Below are 19,309 nucleotides of genomic sequence, written 5' to 3' on the forward strand. Positions count from 1 at the left end.
ATTTTATAAACATAGATCTAAACTAGTCTCTACACAAACTTATATTAATCCTCAAGGTTGCTGGTATAATTACTTTTATAAATAGAGTATACCCAATTTTCTAAAGTTACAAGTATGATTCTTATAATTATTCTTACCTCTTTGAATTAGTGTCTGATCATTAGGAACTAACTCTGACCAAGGTATGAATTCACATTGCTCTATATCCACAAAATATCCAAAGATAGAACATTCACCAGTTGGTAGGTTGATGCCTACAACCGAAAATGAAAATTCAACTAAGAAAGGGGTTCAGTTATGGAATGTTTCACTAACCATGAAAACTCTCTGTGAAAGATTTGATTATTGAACCAGAAATAATAATCATTCACAAAGGTTATATCCAACTATATAAAATAGGCCTGTTTTCCCCCAATCTTCAATGTATAAAAGTGAAGTTTTATTAACTTCTTGTCCTCTTTATACCCAGAAAGCAAGGTGAAATATGATCTGACATTCCTTGAAATCTTACCCCAAAGTTTTGATTATTATCATGTGTTTGGATGCAGTTAAATGCCAGTAACATACTGATTGTGGTCAAACCAATATATCAGAGAACTTTGTTATTTGTAAATCACACTTATCTTTCTATTATAAAAGTAATACATTTTCTTAGAAAATTCTTAAAATATAGAATAATAAAAGTAAACTAATTTAGCCATGGATTCACCATAAGGTAATAACAATATTAATATTTCACATATTCTTACTTACCACTTGAATGATAAATAAATCTTTGAAAAAGTGTGTCTGTAAATTTTTTTACCATTCTAAAAATAAATTGTGTTTTCTTATTATTGTGCTTTAAGAGTTCTTTATCTATTCTGGATATATCTTTGTTTGATATGTAATTTATATATGTTCTGTGAATCTGTGGCTTATCTTTCTATTACTTATTGTTATTCTCTTAATGGTATGTTCTTCAGAGCAAACGTTTTAATTAAATTTTTTTCTCTTATGGATTATGCTTTCAGTGTTGTGCATAAGAACTCCTTGTCTACCTGAAGGACACAAAGGATTTTTTCTTGTCCTTCTTAAGAATTTTATAATTTAGACCAGGCGTGGTGGCTTATGCCTGTAATCCCTGCCCTTTGGTAGGCCAAGGTGGGCAGATCACTTGAGGTCAGGAGTTTGAGACCAGCCTGGCCAACATAGTGGAACCCCGTCTCTACTGAAAATACAAAACTTAGCCGGGTGTGGTAACAGCTGCCTGTAATCCCAGCTACTTGGGAAGCTGAGGCAGGAAAATCACTTGAACCTGGGAGATGGAAGTTGCAGTGAGCTGAGATCACTATAGCCTATGCGACAAGAGCAAGACTCCACTTCAAAAAAAAAGTTTATATTTTTACAATTTATATTTAGGCCTATCGTCCATTTTAGTGTATAATATTAGTCTGTCAAATTCCTTTTTTTAAACATATAAATGTTCGGTTGGTCCAGTACTATTTACTGAAAAGACTATTCTATTAGTTAGCCTGGCCTGCCATAACAAAATACCATAGACTGGGTGGCTTGAACAACAGAAATATATCACCCCAAGGCAAGGTATCAGATAGCCAGGGATGGCCCTGTTCCCCAGAACTTGCTGAAATTATTCAAACTAGCCAATCCCAAGCCCATTTACACTGCCTCATTGCTTCCTGCAGAAATCACAATAAAGGTACTTCCCCACAGTTCCTCTTTCTCCCTCTGCCTTGGGACTGACCCCAGTGCTTCCCTCCTGAGTTGCCCAATGTGTCATGTTCTTTCTCTTCAAGAACCTGTGAGTATAACAAAACTGTAAAACCCTTTCCAGTTCCCTTTTCTTGAACTGAGTCTGGCCTCACCATACCTCACCCAAAGGAATATGGTAAAAACAGCATGCCACATACAATCTCTGTTGTACATTCTCCTTTATTTTCCTTTACAAATCCCTTAAAAATATAAAAATCATTCTTAGCTTACAGGCTGTACAGAAGTAGGCTACAAGCTGGAATTGCCTTACAGGCTGTAGTATGCTAATCCCTGGTTTAACTAAGTGTCCATGCCTTTATTATATATCATTAGTCATTAGAGAAATGCAGATTAAAAACACAGTGAGATACACTTCATACCCACTGGAACGGCTATACTAAATGAGAAAGACAATGACAAATTGCCTCCAAATGTTGGGGAGGATTTGGAGAACAGGAACCCTAACATATTGTTGGTGGGAATGTAGACTAGTGCTGTCATTTTGGAAAGAAGTTTGTTTAAAAAATTAAACCTAAAACTACCACAATATGACCCAGCAATTCTTGTCTTAGGCATCTATCCAAGAGAAATGAAAACATATGTCCATAGAAAGACTTGCATATGATGCATAAAAGCATTATCCATAATAGCTCAAAACTTTAAACAATCTAAATGTCCATCAACTCGTAAATGGATAGACAAGATGTGATATATTCACAGAATGGAATACTATTCAGCAAATTAACTACTGATAGATGATACATCATGGATGAGCCTCAAAAACATTAGGATATATGAAATAAACCAGACCCAAGAGACCATATATTGTAGGAGTTGATTTCTTAAAATGCTTATTAAGGCTTAATTTACTAAGACAGCAAATTCATTGCCTACAGTTGGGGATGGGAATAAGGATTAACTGTAAATGGGCATGGAGATCATAATGGAAAGATAAAAATATTCTAAAACTGATGTATGGTGGTGGGTGCATTATTCAGTAAACTTACTAAAAAATCACTGATATATATACTTGAAGTGGGTGAATTTGATGGTATGTAAAATATACCTCAATCAAGCTCTGTCTTCTCAGTTCAGTAAGGCCGTTATGCTCTGCTTAGGTTCCCTTCCCTGGGCCATCATCTGGAATGCTCCTCCAGGTAGACAGCTGGGGCAATCATAGGGCTCATTTCATTTACTACCTGGGGCAAGGCCATGATTTATTACTGTCCATCCCAAATAAATGAGGATACTTCTTGTTTTCCTTCTTGATAGGGACTGAAAACATATTCACCAGGTCAAGAACACATACCAAATGCCAGAAATTGAGATGACCTACTCTGGTAAAAATAGTTGCCAACGTGACTGGGATTACTATTTGTTTAAGATTATTATAGTCCACCATCACCCACCTTGATCCATCTTTTTTTATTTCAAAAGATCAGGTTAGTGAATTAAGTAGGAATATAATGGATAACTCACACCTGCATCTTTGAAGACCTGAGGATGTCATTGATATCTGCCATTTCTTCCAGGATGAAGTATTGGTTTGAGGTCTGTGGACTGAGAATTGACTGTGGGAAGGGCTTTCATTTGGCTTCTCATGTCATTATAAATCTTATTCCACAGGTCATGAAATTAAGGTGAAGCTGTTTGCCAGTGCTAAGTATATCTATTCTGATTACACACCCAGGTGCGTAATTACAGACCACAGTGCCATCAAATTAGAACTCAAGATTAAGAAACTCACTCAAAACCACACAACTACATGGAAACTGAACAACCTGCTCTGGAATGACTACTGGGTAAATAATAAAATTAAGGCAGAAATAAATACATTTTTTGAAACCAATGAGAACAAAGGCACATGTACCAGAATCTCTGGGTCAGAGCTAAAGCAGTGTTAAGAGGGAAATTTATAGCACTAAATGCCCACATCAGAAAGCGGGAAATATCTAAAATCGACACCCTAACATCACAATTAAAAGAACTAGAGAAGCAAGAGCAAATGAATTCAAAAGCTAGCAGAAGACAAGAAATAACTAAGATCAGAGGAGAACTGAAGGAGATAGAGACACGAAAAACCCTTCATAAGATCAACCATCCAGGAGCTGGTTTTTGGAAAAGATTAACAAAATAGATAGACCACTAGCCAGACTAATAAAGAAGAAAATAAATGAATCAAATAGATACAATAAAAAATGATAAAGGGGATATCATCACTGGTCCCACAGAAATACAAACTACCATCAGAGATTACTATAAAAACCTCTATGCAAATAAACTAGAAAACCTATAGGAAATGGATAAATTCCTAGACACATACACTCTCCCAAGACTAAACCAGGAAGAAGATGAATCCCTGAATAGACCAGTAACAAGTTCTGAAATGGAGGCAGTAATTAATAACCTACCAACCAAAAAAAGCCTAGGACTAGACAGATTCACATCTGAATTCTACCAGAGGTACAAAGAGGAGATGGTACTATTCCTTCTGAAACTATTCCAAACACTAGAAAAAGAGGGACTCCTCCCTAGCTCATTTTATGAAGCCAGCATCATCCTAATGCCAAAACCTGGCAGAGACACAACAAAAAAAGAAAATTTCAGGCCAGTATCCCTGATGAACATCGATGAAAAATCCTCAATAAAATACTGGCAAAATGAATCCAGCAGCACATTAAAAAGCTTATCCACGACAATCAAGTTGGCTTCATCCCTGGGATGCAAGGCTGGTTCAACATACGCAAATCAATAAACGTGATCCATCACATAAACAGAACCAGTAACAAAAACCATATGATTATCTCAATAGATGCAGAAAAGGCCTTTGATGAATTCAACACTCCTTCATGCTAAAAAACACTCAATAAACTAGGTATTGATTGAACACATCTCGAAATAGTAAGAGCTATTTATGACAAACCCATAGCCAATATCATACTGAATGGGCAAAAGCTGGAAACATTCCCTTTGAAAACCAGCACAAGGCAAGAATACCCTCTTCACCACTCCTATTTAACATAGTATTGGAAGTTCTGGCCAGGGCAATCAGGCAAGAGAAAGAAATAAAGGGTATGCAGATAGGAAGAGAGGATGTCAAATTGTCTCTGTTTGCAGATGACATGATTGTATATTTAGAAAACCCCATTGTCTCAGCCCCAAAACTCCTTAAGCTGATAAGACTCTCTCTTTGTAAATAACTAAATTTTTCATTTCCAGATGTCTATTTCATTCTTTTTCATAGCTATATGTTCTTTTAAAATTTCTACTTGTTGTTCCATAATTCCTCATTTATTAAAAATGGATGCCATTCATTTATCTTTTTAGAACCCTAAACACTTACATTAAAATCTGTGTTATGTCATAATAATTTTCCCCGAGATGAATTAATATGAGGGGCCATTTTGGTGGTATACTTCCTTAATAGATTAGGTTTTCTTTATGTGTTTTACAATTTTTTCTTGCAATGTAATTATAATTTTTTTTTGCTCTCCCTCCTTTTTTTCTTTTTCCTTATTTCTACTTTGGTGGTTTTATAGTTCTATAATTGCTTCTACTTGTCTTTCCTTCCCTTTTTACCCTCCTATTCTAACCCAGTTTTATACTGATGTTTCAGATGATAAAGCAAAATTTCATATTCATTGTTTTAAGATAAGCATTCAAATATAATGAATAATTTATTAAGTTGCCTTTTAGTTTACAGGGAAAGCAAACAGAGTTTTAGGTCTTTCTGCCTAACAAATAAATTAAGGCAATTTATTTATCTATAGGAGTTAGAGGCATGAAGTTGAATCATTCATTTCAACAAGTTAACACGCAATGCTTTTGGATTAAAGGTTAATTTCCACAGGAAATAACATAGAATCTTTGCCTTCCAGATGTCTTAAATAGAACTTTTAACAAATACAGTAATGTGTCACATGTTTTAGTCAATCGTGGACTGGATATATAATGATGTTACCACAAGATTACAATGGAGCTGAAAAATTCCTATCACCTAGTGACAGCATAGTCATCATAACATTATAGCTGTCATAACGTCATAGCACAATGCACTAATTATGTTTGTGGTGATTCTGGTGCCAGTTGCATATACAATTATCTACAGTACATAACATGTGATAATGATTATAAATGACTATGTTACTGGTTTATGTATTTATAATACACTTTTTATCATTATTTTAGAGTGCACTCCTTTTATTTATATATAAAGTTAACTGTAAAACAGCTTCAGGCAGGTCCTTCATGCAGCATTCCAGAAGAAGGCATTGTTATCATAGGAGATGACAGCTCTGTGTGTATTATTGCCCTGAAGACCTTCCAGTGGGACAATATATGGAGGTGGAAGACAGCGATATTGATGAACTTGACCCCACATAGGACTAGGCTAATGTGTATGTTTGTGTCTTAGCTTTTAACAAAAAAGTTCAAAAAGTAAAGAAATAAAATGAAACATAAAAACAGAATAAAGATATCAAGAAAATATTTTTACACAATGTGTTTTTGCTTTAAGCTAAGTGTTGTTTCAAAGGAGTCAAAAGTGAAAAAAAGTTAAAATCTTATGGAGTGAAAAAAATTATAGTAAGCTAAGGTTATTATTGAAGCAAGTTCTTTTTTGTGTTTGTTTTTGTTTTTTTTTTGAGGCTGTCTTAATCTGTTGCCCAGGCTGGAGTACAGGAGCATGATCATGGCTCACTGCAGCCTCCAACTCTTGGGCTCAAGCGATCCTCTCACCTCAGCCTTCCAAGTAGCTGAAACTATGGGAGAATACCACTATGTCTGGCTTTTTATTTATTCACTTATTTGCTTTTAGAGATGGGTGGGTCTTACTATGTTGCCCAAGCTAGTCTTGAACTCCTGGCTCAAGCAATCCTCCTGCCTTGGCCTCCCAAAATGCTGGGATTACAGGCATGGGCTACTGCACCCAGCCTGAAGAAAGAAAAAATTTACAAATAAATTCAGTGTAGCCTAAGTGTACAGAGTTTATAACGTCTATAGTAGTGTACAGTAATGTCTGAGGCCTTCACAGTCACTCACCAGTCACTCACTAACTCAGAACAACTTCCAGTCCCACAAGTTCCATCCATGGTAAGTGAATGGTGTACCATATTTTAAATTTTTTATACTAAGTATTTACTGTACCTTTTCTATGGTTAGATATGTTTAGATGCACAAATACTAGGTTGTTACAATTGCCTACAGTATTTAAATATGTACAGTAATATGCTGTACATATTTGTAGCCTTAGAGCAATAGGTTATGCCATATAGCCTAGGTGTGTAGTAGGCTACACTATCTAGGTTTGTGTAAGTTCACTCTTTGACATTCACACAATGAAAAAAGTCCCCCAACAGCACATTTCTCAGAACATATCACAGTTGTTCAGCAATGTATGACTGTAACCTCAAACAGATACATCAGACAAATCAGTAGGATTTGTATTTTTGGTATAATGTTGTTAGCATTCATCTTTAACAAAGTTCTTCTAAATATATTTATGCTTAACATTTTGTCTCTTTTTGGTACCTGCATCAACAATCACTTTATCTACTCAAAGTTCCTTTAGTCAACAACAGCTAATTGCAAAGGTTTACTGTTTCAAAGTAATAGGATAGATTCCATTTTTTAGAACTGATTCAAAAACACAAGTACTAAAGAAATCTAAGGCTTTATAAAATAACTTGCTTTTTTTTAAAAAAAGAAATATAAGACTATAATATTATGATCCTACAGAATTTCTTGCTACATGGTGGTATGGATAATACAGATCCAGATACACAGCAGATGAGCTCAGAGTAACTGAGTTCATAGTTTTACAGCTTTATCTTCTGCCTTACTAGCATTATAGGTTTTTGTAGCACCTAAAATCAAACAGGAATGTAATTTTCTTCAGCTTATTTCACTACAAGGAGGGTATTGGGTGTATTATAAACCTTCTTTTTCCTTTAATCTTAACATTTTAAAAGATGAACCTAATCATTATAAACCAAGCATTGCTTTAAATTAATATTTTAAAATAAGTATAGTTATGATTATCCCCCCAGAACTTACCTACTTGTGAATTGCTTCCAAATAATTCATGAATAAGTTTGTCAAAATCGTATGTTACTTTTGCAAGAGAATCAGGTTCAAAACTGGGACAAAATGGCATATTTTCTCTGTGTTCATCTTCACGGTTTAAAGCTCCTCCAAATGCCCAAGTAAAGGCAAACACAAAAAGCTTTTGAATAATTTTTGTTAATTTATCAGGATGTTTCTCTGGATACCATGTATTTTCATCCCTGGGGTAGACAGGTATGGAAGGATGAAGGTTAACATTTTTAGAAAGCAGTTTAGGAATAGAAATTTATTTTAATATAATGTTAAAGTTTCATTATTAAAAATTGTAATGCAGTTAGGTGTTAATATAAAAGTTTCAGTTTCCTTTGATAACTGTCATGTAAATTATACAATTACTATTTTTATTTTTAAAGTACCATATGTATAAAACTTGTATAGTCAAACTTTATTTCAAATATACATTTAATATGTTTTTATTTAACATATGTATATATACTTTTATTTATAATATACTTTATTTAATATACCTTTAGTATGTTATTTAATATACATATGTTTAATATATGTATATATTTTAATTTATGTAAAAATGTTTCATTTTTATTTTAGGTCAGTTTATTACTGTTTATCTGTATTTTGGAAGAGGAAATTATAATTCTTAATTTTATGTGGAAAGACATAAGTGAATAGTCATTCACCCTATATTCCTCTCAGCCAAGTCCTAGAGGCTGATTTAGTTCAACCTGGCTAAAGCCAGGCAGTCTGAATCTGGAGAGAATCTTCTCCACTCTGGATTAACCCAGATCATCCATGGTTGGTGGGATCATGAAATTCTACGGTGATGGTGATGGGGCTGAACATGACATTTGAGCCTGATTTAAAGACATTTCATATAGTTCAGAATTTAGCACTATCATAAAACTATTTATAAATTGTGAAAAACCTAAAATATGTCACTAAACGAATTTATTAGCAATCATTAATGTACAGGTCATTTGTACAATTCCATCTGAAATTTCTAGCCATATGTAATAGTTCACTTAGCAAATATTTGAGTAGTTATTATGTGTTGGTTTTTCTGAACAAAACAGATACAATCCCTTTTTTACAGAACAGGAGAATTAATGCTAAACCATGATAAGTGTAAAGAAAAAAGTTGGTCAAGGAGCCAAGATGGCCGATTAGAAGCAGCGGCTGCCCTTGGCACTCATGAGGAGGAATGAAAGTAGCGAGAGAATTCAGCACCTTCAACTGAAATACCCAGGTTCTCTCACTGGTACTGACTAGGCAAACAACTCAACCCATGGAGAATGAAGAAAAGCAGAGTGGGGTAATGGTCCACCTGTGAGCGTCACATAGCCAAAGGAATCCCCTTCTACCCCCAGCCAAGGGAAGCAGTGAGGGAGTGTGCAACACCACCAAGGAAACCATGCTTCTCCCATGGATCTTCGCAACCCACAGATCAGGAGATCCCCTGTGAGCCAATGCCACCAGGGGCTTAGGTCCCATACACAGAGCTGTGGGGAATCTTGGCAGAGCAGCCACTCAGGTACACACAGAGACCTAAGAGTTTTATGTACTCTGGCCCCAGGAATCCCAGAAAGGCAGGAAATCTATCCATAATTCCTGATAGGGAAAAGGGCTGGATCCAGGGAGTCAACCAGCATCATTCTCTGGGCCCCACTTCCAAGGCACCTCACGAATTAAGACCCACTGACTTGGAATTCCAGCCACCCAATGGCAATAGGCTGGAGGCTGAGTGAGATGGGACCAAATTCCCAGGGGGGCAGGGAAGCTGCCATCTCTTGGTTGACTCAGCTGTTCCAGCCTGATGGCTCTGGAGAGTCCAGGTGGTCAGGAGAAGAAGGGGCTCCCCACAACACAGTACAGCTACTTTGCCAAATTGTGGCCAGACTGCTTCTTTAGGAGGGACCCCAATCTATTCCTCCTCACTGGGTGGGGCCTCCCTGCAGAGGTTTCAGCCACTCCACCCGGGTTATATGGACAGAACTCTGATCTTTCCCTGGGATGGAGCTCCTGGAGGTAGGGTTGGCTGCTGTCTCGGTGGTTTGGTTGACTCAGCTGTTTCAGCCTTCCAGCTATGGAGAGTCTGGGTGGTCTGGGCAAGGAGGGACCACCCCCCACGCAGCACACCTGCTCTACCAAGAAGCAGCCAGACTGCTTCTTTAAGGGAGTTCCTGATCCTGTTCCTCTTGACTGGGTGAGACCTCCCAACAAGGGATCTCCAGACACTTCCTATAGGAGCGTTCAGTCCAGAAACAGGTCAGCACCCCTTGGGACACAGTTTCCAGAGGAAGGAATAGGCTACCATCTTTGCTGTTTCAAAGCCTTCACTGGTAATACCTCCAGGTAAGGAAAAACCTGAGGCAAGTAGGGGCTGAAGTGGACCTCCAATAAGCTGTAGCTGCCCTATGGAAAAGTGATCTGACTCCAAGAAAAACAGACAAAAAATGACAATAACAACATCAACAAAAATACCTCACAAAAACCCCACTTGAAGGTCAGCAAGATCAAAGATTTAAGGTAGATAAGCCCACAAAGATGAGAAAGAATCAATGCAAAAATGCTGAAAACTCAAAAAGCCAGAGTGCCTATTCTCCAAATGACTGAAACATCTCTCCAGCAAAGGCGCAAAACTAGGCTGAGGATGAGATGGCTGAATTAACAGAAGTAAGCTTCAGAATGTGGGTAATAATGACTTAAAGAAGCATGTTGTAACCCAATGCAAAGAAGCTAAGAATCGTGATAAAACAATACAGGAGCTGATAACCAGAATAGCCAGTTTAGAGAGGAACATAACTGACCTGATAAAGCCAGAAAACACAATACTAGAATTTCACAATAAAATTACAAGTATCAATAGCAGAATAGACCAAGTGGAGGAGAGAATCTCAGAGCTTGAAGACTATCTTTCTGAAATAAGACAGGCAGACAAGAATAGAGAAAAAACAATAAAAAGAAATGAAATGAAATGAACAAAAACCACTGAGATTTATGGGATTATGTAAAGATACCGAAGCTATGACTGATTGGGGTTCTTGAAAGAGATGGGGAGAACGGAACCAAATTGGAAAATATACTTCAGGATATCATCCAGGAGAAGTTCCCCAACCTAGCAAGACAGGCCAACCTTCAAATTCAAGAAATTCAGAGAAACCCAGTAAGGTGCTCCATGAAAAAAAATCAACCCCAAGACATATAAACATCAGATTCTCCAAGGTTGAAATGAAAGAAAAAATGTTAAGGGCAGCCAGAAAGAAAGGCCAGGTCACCTACAAAGTGAAGCGCATCAGACTAACAGTGGACTTCTCAGAGAAAGCCCTATAAGCCAGAAGACATTGGGTGGCCAATATCCAACATTCCTAGACTTTACAACCTAGACTTTCATATCCAGTCAAACTAAGCTTCATAGGCAAAGGAGAAATAATATCCTTTTCAGATACACAAATGCTGAGGGTATTCATCACCACCAGGCCTGCCTTGCAAGAACTCCTGAAGGAAGCACTAAATATGGGGAAAAAATCCGTTTTGAGCCACCATAAAAATGCACTGAAGTACACAGACCAGTGACACTATGAAGCAACCACATAAAGAAGTCTGCAAAATAACCAGATAGCATCATGATGACAGGATTAATTTCACACAAGACCCATTGGTATGCTATCTTCAAGAAACTCATCTCATGTGCAAAGACATACATGGGCAGAAAATAAAGGGATGGGGGAAAATTTACCAACCAAATGGAAAGCAAACAAACACAAAAAGCAGGGTAGCAATCCTAGTTTCTGACAAAACAGATTTTAAACCAACAAAGATAAAGAAAGACAAGGGCATTACATATAATTATGTATATGATTACTTATGAGTATGAAATCACAAAAGGGAAGTGAAGGACCTCTTCAACAGGAACTACAAAACCTTGCTCAAGGAAATCAGAGAGGACACAAACAAATGAAAAAACATTCTATGCTCATGGATAAGAAGAATCAATATCGTGAAAATGACCATGCTGCCCAAAGCAATTTATAGATTCAATGCTATTCCTATTAAACTACCATTGACATTCTTCACAGGTATAGGGTTCAATTTGACAAGAAGAACTAACTATCCTAAATATATGTGCACCCAATACAGGAGCACCCAGATAACAACCCCACTGACAATATTAGACAGATCATTGAGACAGAAAATTAACGCAGATATTCAGGACCTGAACTCAGCTCTGGATTAAGTCGACCTGGTAGATATCTACAGAACTCTTCACCCAAAAACAACACAATATACATTCTTCTCATTGCCACATGGTGCTTACTCTAAAATTGATCACATAATCAGAAGTAAAACACTCCTCAGCAAATGTGAGAGAACTGAAATCATCTCTCAGACGACAGCACAATCAAATTAGAGCTCAAGATTAAGAAATTCATTCAAAACCACACAACTACCTGTAAATTGAACAACCTGCTCCTGAATGACTCTTGGGTAAATAACGAAATTAAGGTAGAAATCAAGAAGGTCTTTGAAACTAATGCGAACAAACAGATAATGTACAGAATCTCTGGGATGCAGCTAAAGTGGTGTTGAGGGATGTTTATAGCACTAAATGCCCACATCAAAAAGCTAGAAAGATCTCAACACGCTACCATCACTACTAAAAGAACTGGAGAATCAAGAGCAAACAAACTCCAAAGCTAGAAGAAAAGAAATAACCAAGATCAGACCTGAACTGAAGGAGATAGAGACATGAAAAATCCTTCAAAAATCAATGAATGCAGTAACTGATTTTTTGAAAAAATTAATAAAATAGACTGCTTAGACTAATAAAGAAGAAAAGATAAGAATCAAATAACCACAATCAGAAATGATAAGGGGAGTATCACCAATGACTCCATAGAAATACAACCAACCATTGGAGAATACTATAAACACCTCTATGAATATAAACTAGAAAATCTAAAAGAAATGGAGAGATTCCTGGACACATACAGCCTCCCAAGACTGAACCAGGAAGAAATCAAATCCTTGAATAGGCCAATAATGAGTTCTGAAATTGAGGCATTAATAAATAATCTACCAACCAAAAAAAGCCCAGGATCAGGTGGATTCACAGCTGAATTCTACTAGAGGTACAAAGAAGATCATGTCTAATGAAACTATTACAAATAATTGAAAACGAGGGATTCCTCCCTAACTCCTTTCCCGAGGCCATCATTATCCTGATACCAAAACTTGGCAAAGATACAACAAAAAAGAAAACTTCAGGCCATTCCTAATGAACATCAGTGCAAAAATCCTAAAAAAAAAAAAAAAAAAAAAAAAAAAAAAAAAAAAAAAAAAAAAAAAAAGTACTGGCAAACGAAATCCAGCAGTACTTCAAAAAGCTTATCCACCACAATCAAGTTGGCTACATCCCCGGGATGTAAGGTTGGTTCAAAATATGCAAATCAATAAATGTAATTCATCACATAAACAGAACTAAAGACAAAAACCACATGATTATCTCAATAGATGCAGAAAAGGCTTTTGATATAATTCAACATCCTTTCATGTTTAAAACTCTCAATAAATTAGGTATTGAAGGAGCATACCTCAAAAATAATAAGAGCCATATATAACATAGCCACAGCCGATATCATACTGAATGGTCAAAAGCTGGAGGGATTCTTCTTGAAAACTGGCACAAGACAAGGATGCCCTCTTTCACCACTCCTATTCAACATAGTATTGGAAATTCAGGCCAGGGCAATTAGGCAAGAGAAAGAAATAAAGTGTATTAATATAGGAAGAGAAGAAGCCAAATTATCTTTTTTGTAGATGACATGATCCTGTATCTAGAAAACCCCATCATCTCAGCCCCAAAGCTTCTTAAGCTGATAAGTAACTTCAGCAAAGTCTGAGAATACAAAATCAATGTGCAAAAGTCACTAGCATTCTTGTACACCAACAACAGGCAAGCAGAGAGCCAAATCATGAATAAACTCCCATTCACAATAGCTACAAAAAGAACAAAATACCTAGGAATACAGCTAACAAGGGAAGCGAAGGACCTCTTCAAAGGGAACTACAAACCTCTGCTCAAGGAAATCAGAGAGGGTACAAACAAATGGAAAAGCATTCTACGCTCATGGATAAGAAGAATCAATATCATGAAAATGACCATATTGCCCAAAGCAATTTATAGATTCAATACTATTCCTATTAAACTACCATTGACATTCTTCACAGAACTAGAAAAAAATTACTTTAAAATTCATATGGAACCAAAAAAGAGCCTGAATAGCCAAACCAATCCTATGCAAAAAGAACAAAGCTGGAGGCATCACACTACCCAACTTCAAACTATACTACAAGGCTACAGTAACCAAAACAACACGGTACTGGTACAAAAACAGACACAGAGAACAATGGAATAGAATAGAGAACTCAGAAACAGGACTGTACATCTACAACCATCTGATCTTTGATAAATGTGACAAAAACAAGCAATGGGGAAAGGATTCCCTATTTAATAAATGGTGCTGGGAGAATTGGCTAGCCATATACAGAAAACCGAAACTGGACCCCTTCCTTAAACCTTATACAAAACTTAACACAAGATAGATTAAAGACTTAAATGTAAAACCCAAAACTCCAAAAACCCTAGAAGAAAATCTAGGCAAATATCATTTAGAATATAGGCACTGGCAAAAATTTTATGACAAAACTTTGAAAAGCAATTGCAACAAAAGCAAAAATTGACAAATGGGATCTAATCAAACTAAAGAGCATCTGCACAGCAAAAGAAACTATCATCAGAGTGAACAGACAACTTACAGAATGGGAGACAATTTCTGCAGTCTATCCATCCAGAGGTCTAATATCCAGAAAAAGGTCTAATATCCAGAATCTATAAGGAAGTTAGGTTGATTTATGAGAAAAATAGACCATTAAAAAAGGGGCAAAAGACATGGACAGATACTTCTTTTATTTATTTATTTATTTATTTATTTATTTATTTATTTATTATTATTATTATACCTTAAGTTCTAGGAAAGAGACATACATGTGGCCAACAAACATGAAAGCTCAACATCACTGATCATTAGGGAAATACAAATCAAAACCACAATGAGATACCATCTCATGCCAGTCAGAATGGTGATAATTAAAAAGTCAAAAACAACAGATGCTGGCAAGGTTGCAAAGAAAAAGGAATGCTTTTACACTTGTTGGTGGGAGTGTAAATGAGTTCAACCATTGTGGAAGACAGTATAGTGATTCCTCAAAGACCTAGAGGCAGAAATACCATTTGACCCAGAAATCCCATTACTGGGTATATACCCAAAGGAATATAAATCATTCTATTATAAAGATACATGCACACATATGTTCATTGCAGCATAATTCACAGTAGCAAAGATATGGAATCAAACTAAATGCCCATCAATGATAGACTGGATAGAGAAAATGTGGTACATATACACCATGGAAGACTATGCAGCCATAAAAAGGAATGAGATCATGTCCTTTGCAGGGACATGGTTGGAGCTGGATGCCATTATCCTCAGCAAACTAATGCAGGAACAGAAAACCAAACACTATATGCTCTCATGTATAAGTTGGAGCTGAAGGATGAGAACACATGGACACATAGGCAGGGGAACAACACACACTGGGGCCTGTTGGGATGGTGGTCAGGGGAGGAAGGGCATCAGGAAAAATAGCTAATGAATGCTGGGCTTAATACCTAGGTGATGGTATGATTTGTGCAGCAAACCACCATGGCACACATTTACCTATGTAACAAACCTGCATGTCCTGGACATGTACCCCTGAACTTAAAATAAGAGTCAAGCACTGCATGAATAATAATAGTAGGGATAACTAGTTTAGATGTGGGAGTCAGGGAAGGTCTCTTTGAAGAAGTAACTATTCAATTGAGACCAAAGAATGGGTGATATTTGGCAAAATAGAGGAGGAAGAACATCTTGGACAGAAGGAATACATGTGCCAAGACCGTAAGGTCAAAGGATCATGGCTTGACAAACTGAAGAAAAAGCAAGTGTCACTGAAGCACAATCAGAGCAAGAGATTAGGAGATGAATCTGGAAAGGTAGGCAGAACCTTTTTAGGCTGTGCCAAGATTTTTTTTCTTCCACTTTGAAAGTAATGGGAAATCTTAAATCCCTACAAAAGAGAAAAGAAATATTTTAAATTATGTTTTAAAAAGATCGACTCTTCCATATAAGAGACATGTACTCTTATATGAGGCATAAGACTCTTCTTCTATAACAGACATGTACAAATGTATTAATCATAATACTATTGTTAATAACAAAAATTGAAAATCCAAATGCTTACCAATGGATAAATAACCTGTGATACATATGTGTGTGTGTGTATACATATATGTATATCATAGTTTATATATATAATGACAATGGACTAGTTGGTAGCAGTGAAAAGAAATAAGAATAGCTATATGCACAATGGACTAAACAGATGTAATGTTGAACAAAAGATGCAAGTGACAGAAGATCATACAGGATGATTTCATCTATTTAAAGTTAAAAACACACAAAGCTAAAATATACTATTTTGAAATATATTAATAAGTACAAAATCCAGAATAGTAGTTATCTCAGATGATGGGATACCCTGAGATCTAGGAGAGAATACAGAGGACTTCAAAAATAAAATAATATGCTTTTTCTATGGCCGAGTGGTATATATATGGGTGATTATGGTATTGTTATTTATATCTTATATATGTTTTTTTTTTTTTTTTTTTTTTTTTTGAGGCGGAGTCTCGCTCTGTCACCCAGGCTGGAGTGCAGTGGCGCGATCTCGGCTCACTGCAAGCTCCGCCTCCCGGGTTCCCGCCATTCTCCTGCCTCAGCCTCCCGAGTAGCTGGGACTACAGGCGCCGCCACCACGCCCGGCTAATTTTTTTTGTATTTTTAGTGGAGACGGGGTTTCATTGTGTTAGCCAGGATGGTCTCGAAATCTCCTGACCCCGTGATCCGCCCGCCTCGGCCTCCCAAAGTGCTGGGATTACAGGCTTGAGCCACCGCGCCCGGCCAATATCTTATATATGTTTTATAAATGCCCTTTTTGGCTACTCATTATTTAATAAAAATTTAATTCCTTGTTGTTACACTGAGAATGAGCAGGAAAAATTGGGGAAACCAATTGGGAAGCTATTGCAAACAGTATAGGCAAGAAATGATGGAGGTTTGGGTTAGAATGCCATAATCAAGATGTAGATAAGTGAGTGGATTTTAAGGCAGAACTGACAGGCAGAGTAGAAATCACAAGTGAATGTTTTATCATTCAAAAGCAAATGTGACATGAATGTCTTAAGGACTCATAATAAGATGCCCAACAGTGACTCTTCTATCCTACAAAATGGCTGAAGAAATGTAGAACTAATAATTTACATTGCTATAATTTATTGAGCTCTTACTATGTACTAGGTTCTATTCTGGATACATAACATATCACATTATTATTCCAGTTTAATAAATGAAAAAAAATTAAAGCTTAAAAACATTTAGCAACTAATTCAACATTTCACAGCTCATAAATGGCAGATTCATGAAATAAATTCATGTCAATTTTATTCCTTTCTCAAATATGTATAGAGGCTGGACAAATGCATTCCTATAAGGCATATTACTTCAAAATGTAGCATAAAATCTGGTATCTTATATTAGCTATACAAAGAACTTTAAGTTGGAATAAAATGAATTTAAGTGGATTCTGATACTATGAAAACACAGAAGTATTGGTTTATCAAGAAGTAATCCTGTGCATATTTGAGGGTTTGGCACCTAATAGTTATTAAAACATGTTTTCTGAAGGAATGTAACTGACCTCTTTTCTATATCCTTGAATGTGACAGAATCTGTTCGAGAATTTGCCTCCTTAGATGACATGTCACTCAAATCATTACCTTAAAAAGAAAAGAGTATTTTTCCATAATTAACAACTGATGTAAAATTTATCTGGTAAACTAATGAGGTTTAACTTTTAACATTGTTTAATTTGTGAATTATCATAGAAGAACATCTTTATTTCACATACGGTATCTGAGAATTAACTTATCAGAACAAAGTGGGAATTACAAGAGCAGAGAATGTTCTTTTCATTGTCAGAACTGATTTTTATTTATTTGAAGCATAAAGCTGCATACATTTGTTCTTTATTCTATTCTATCCTTTTTTTATAAGATTGATTGTTGCAAAATGTAAACTTTGAAACAATGAAGTGACTACGACCAAATATGGTACACAATACAAGCTAAACAATAAATGGGCCCTCATAAAGTAGGGCAATAAAAAAAGAAGCTGCATATTTTCAAGTAACAAATTTATTAAAACAAACATTCAACTGGGGCATGTTAGGCAGATTGTAGTCATCCCCCTCTCATTCCCATTACCCACCTTTTTGGCCAACTAATCCATTCCACAGAGAAACACAAAGAGCAATTATTCATTCTTCCTTGTAACTTATTTTTATTTTATAATATTTGTTTTCTTAATATTAAAAAATGCTTCTTTTAGGACATTTACAAAATACACAAAAGTGTACAGAAGGAAACAATCACCCATAATTCCACCACCTAAAGATAACAACTAGTAATATATTGATGTATTTCTTTATGGGCTTTTATATAAAGACATAAATTATATAAAAACATAACATTTTAAAATGTAAACCTAAATAGAAAACTAAAAACAGAGTTGGGTGCTTATCCTGCTTTTTAGACCTGTCTTGATTTTGTTGCATCATAATTTATTAAGTCATTCATCCATTGTTGGAATTCAAATAATTGTTTTATGATTATAAATAATTCTGCTATGAATAAACCTCCTTGTGCATAAATCTTTCTATGCTTCTCTGATTATTTATTTATAATAATTTCCTAGAATAAAAGATAGTAGAGCGGAGTATATGGATATTTTTAGCATATAGTGTCAAATAGTTCACCAAGAAAAGTTCAATCAATTTTTTATCACCCACTTCAGCATCCCTTATTCCACAGATCCTTTAAGTGTTCTTCCCCTTCTGCTACTACCAAAGATGAATATATATATATATTTATTATACTTTAAGTTCTGGGATACATGTGCAGAACGTGCAGGTTTGTTACACAGGCATACATGTGCCATGGTGGTTTGCTGCATTAATCAACCCATCATTGACAGGTATTCCTCCTAATGCTATCTCTCCCCTTGTCCCCCACCCCCGACAGGCCCCAGTGTATGACGTTCCCTGCTTGTGCCTATATGTTCTCATTGTTCAACTCCAACTTATGAGTGAGAATATGTGGTATTTGGTTTTCTGTTCTTGTGTTAGTTTGCTGAGAATGGTTTCCAGCTTCATCCATGTCACTGCAAAGGACATGAACTCATTCTTTTTTATGGCCGCATAGTATTCCATGGTGTATATGTGCCACATTTTCCTTATCCAGTCTATCATTGATGGGCAT

General features: G+C 36.0%; 1 protein-coding gene across 7 annotated transcripts in view; it reads right to left on the bottom strand.

Moving 5' to 3' along the window:
* DNAH14 (dynein axonemal heavy chain 14) overlaps positions 1-19,309 on the bottom strand; it is a 506,458-nt gene that overhangs the window by 182,767 nt on the left and 304,382 nt on the right. For 5 of the 7 annotated variants that reach the window (XM_050760305.1, XM_050760207.1, XM_050760198.1 and 2 more), the window contains 3 exons: positions 17,692-17,770; positions 7,807-8,036; positions 138-254 (listed from right to left, as the gene is read on the bottom strand). The exons of the other annotated variants lie outside the window; for them this stretch is intronic. In XM_050760305.1, coding sequence (XP_050616262.1) covers positions 138-254; positions 7,807-8,036; positions 17,692-17,770 — 426 coding nt within the window. The remainder of the gene's footprint in view (positions 1-137; positions 255-7,806; positions 8,037-17,691; positions 17,771-19,309) is intronic. 7 annotated transcript variants of the gene reach the window in all.

This window comes from Macaca thibetana, chromosome 1 (assembly GCF_024542745.1).
Source record: "Macaca thibetana thibetana isolate TM-01 chromosome 1, ASM2454274v1, whole genome shotgun sequence".
Lineage (NCBI taxonomy): Eukaryota > Metazoa > Chordata > Mammalia > Primates > Cercopithecidae > Macaca > Macaca thibetana.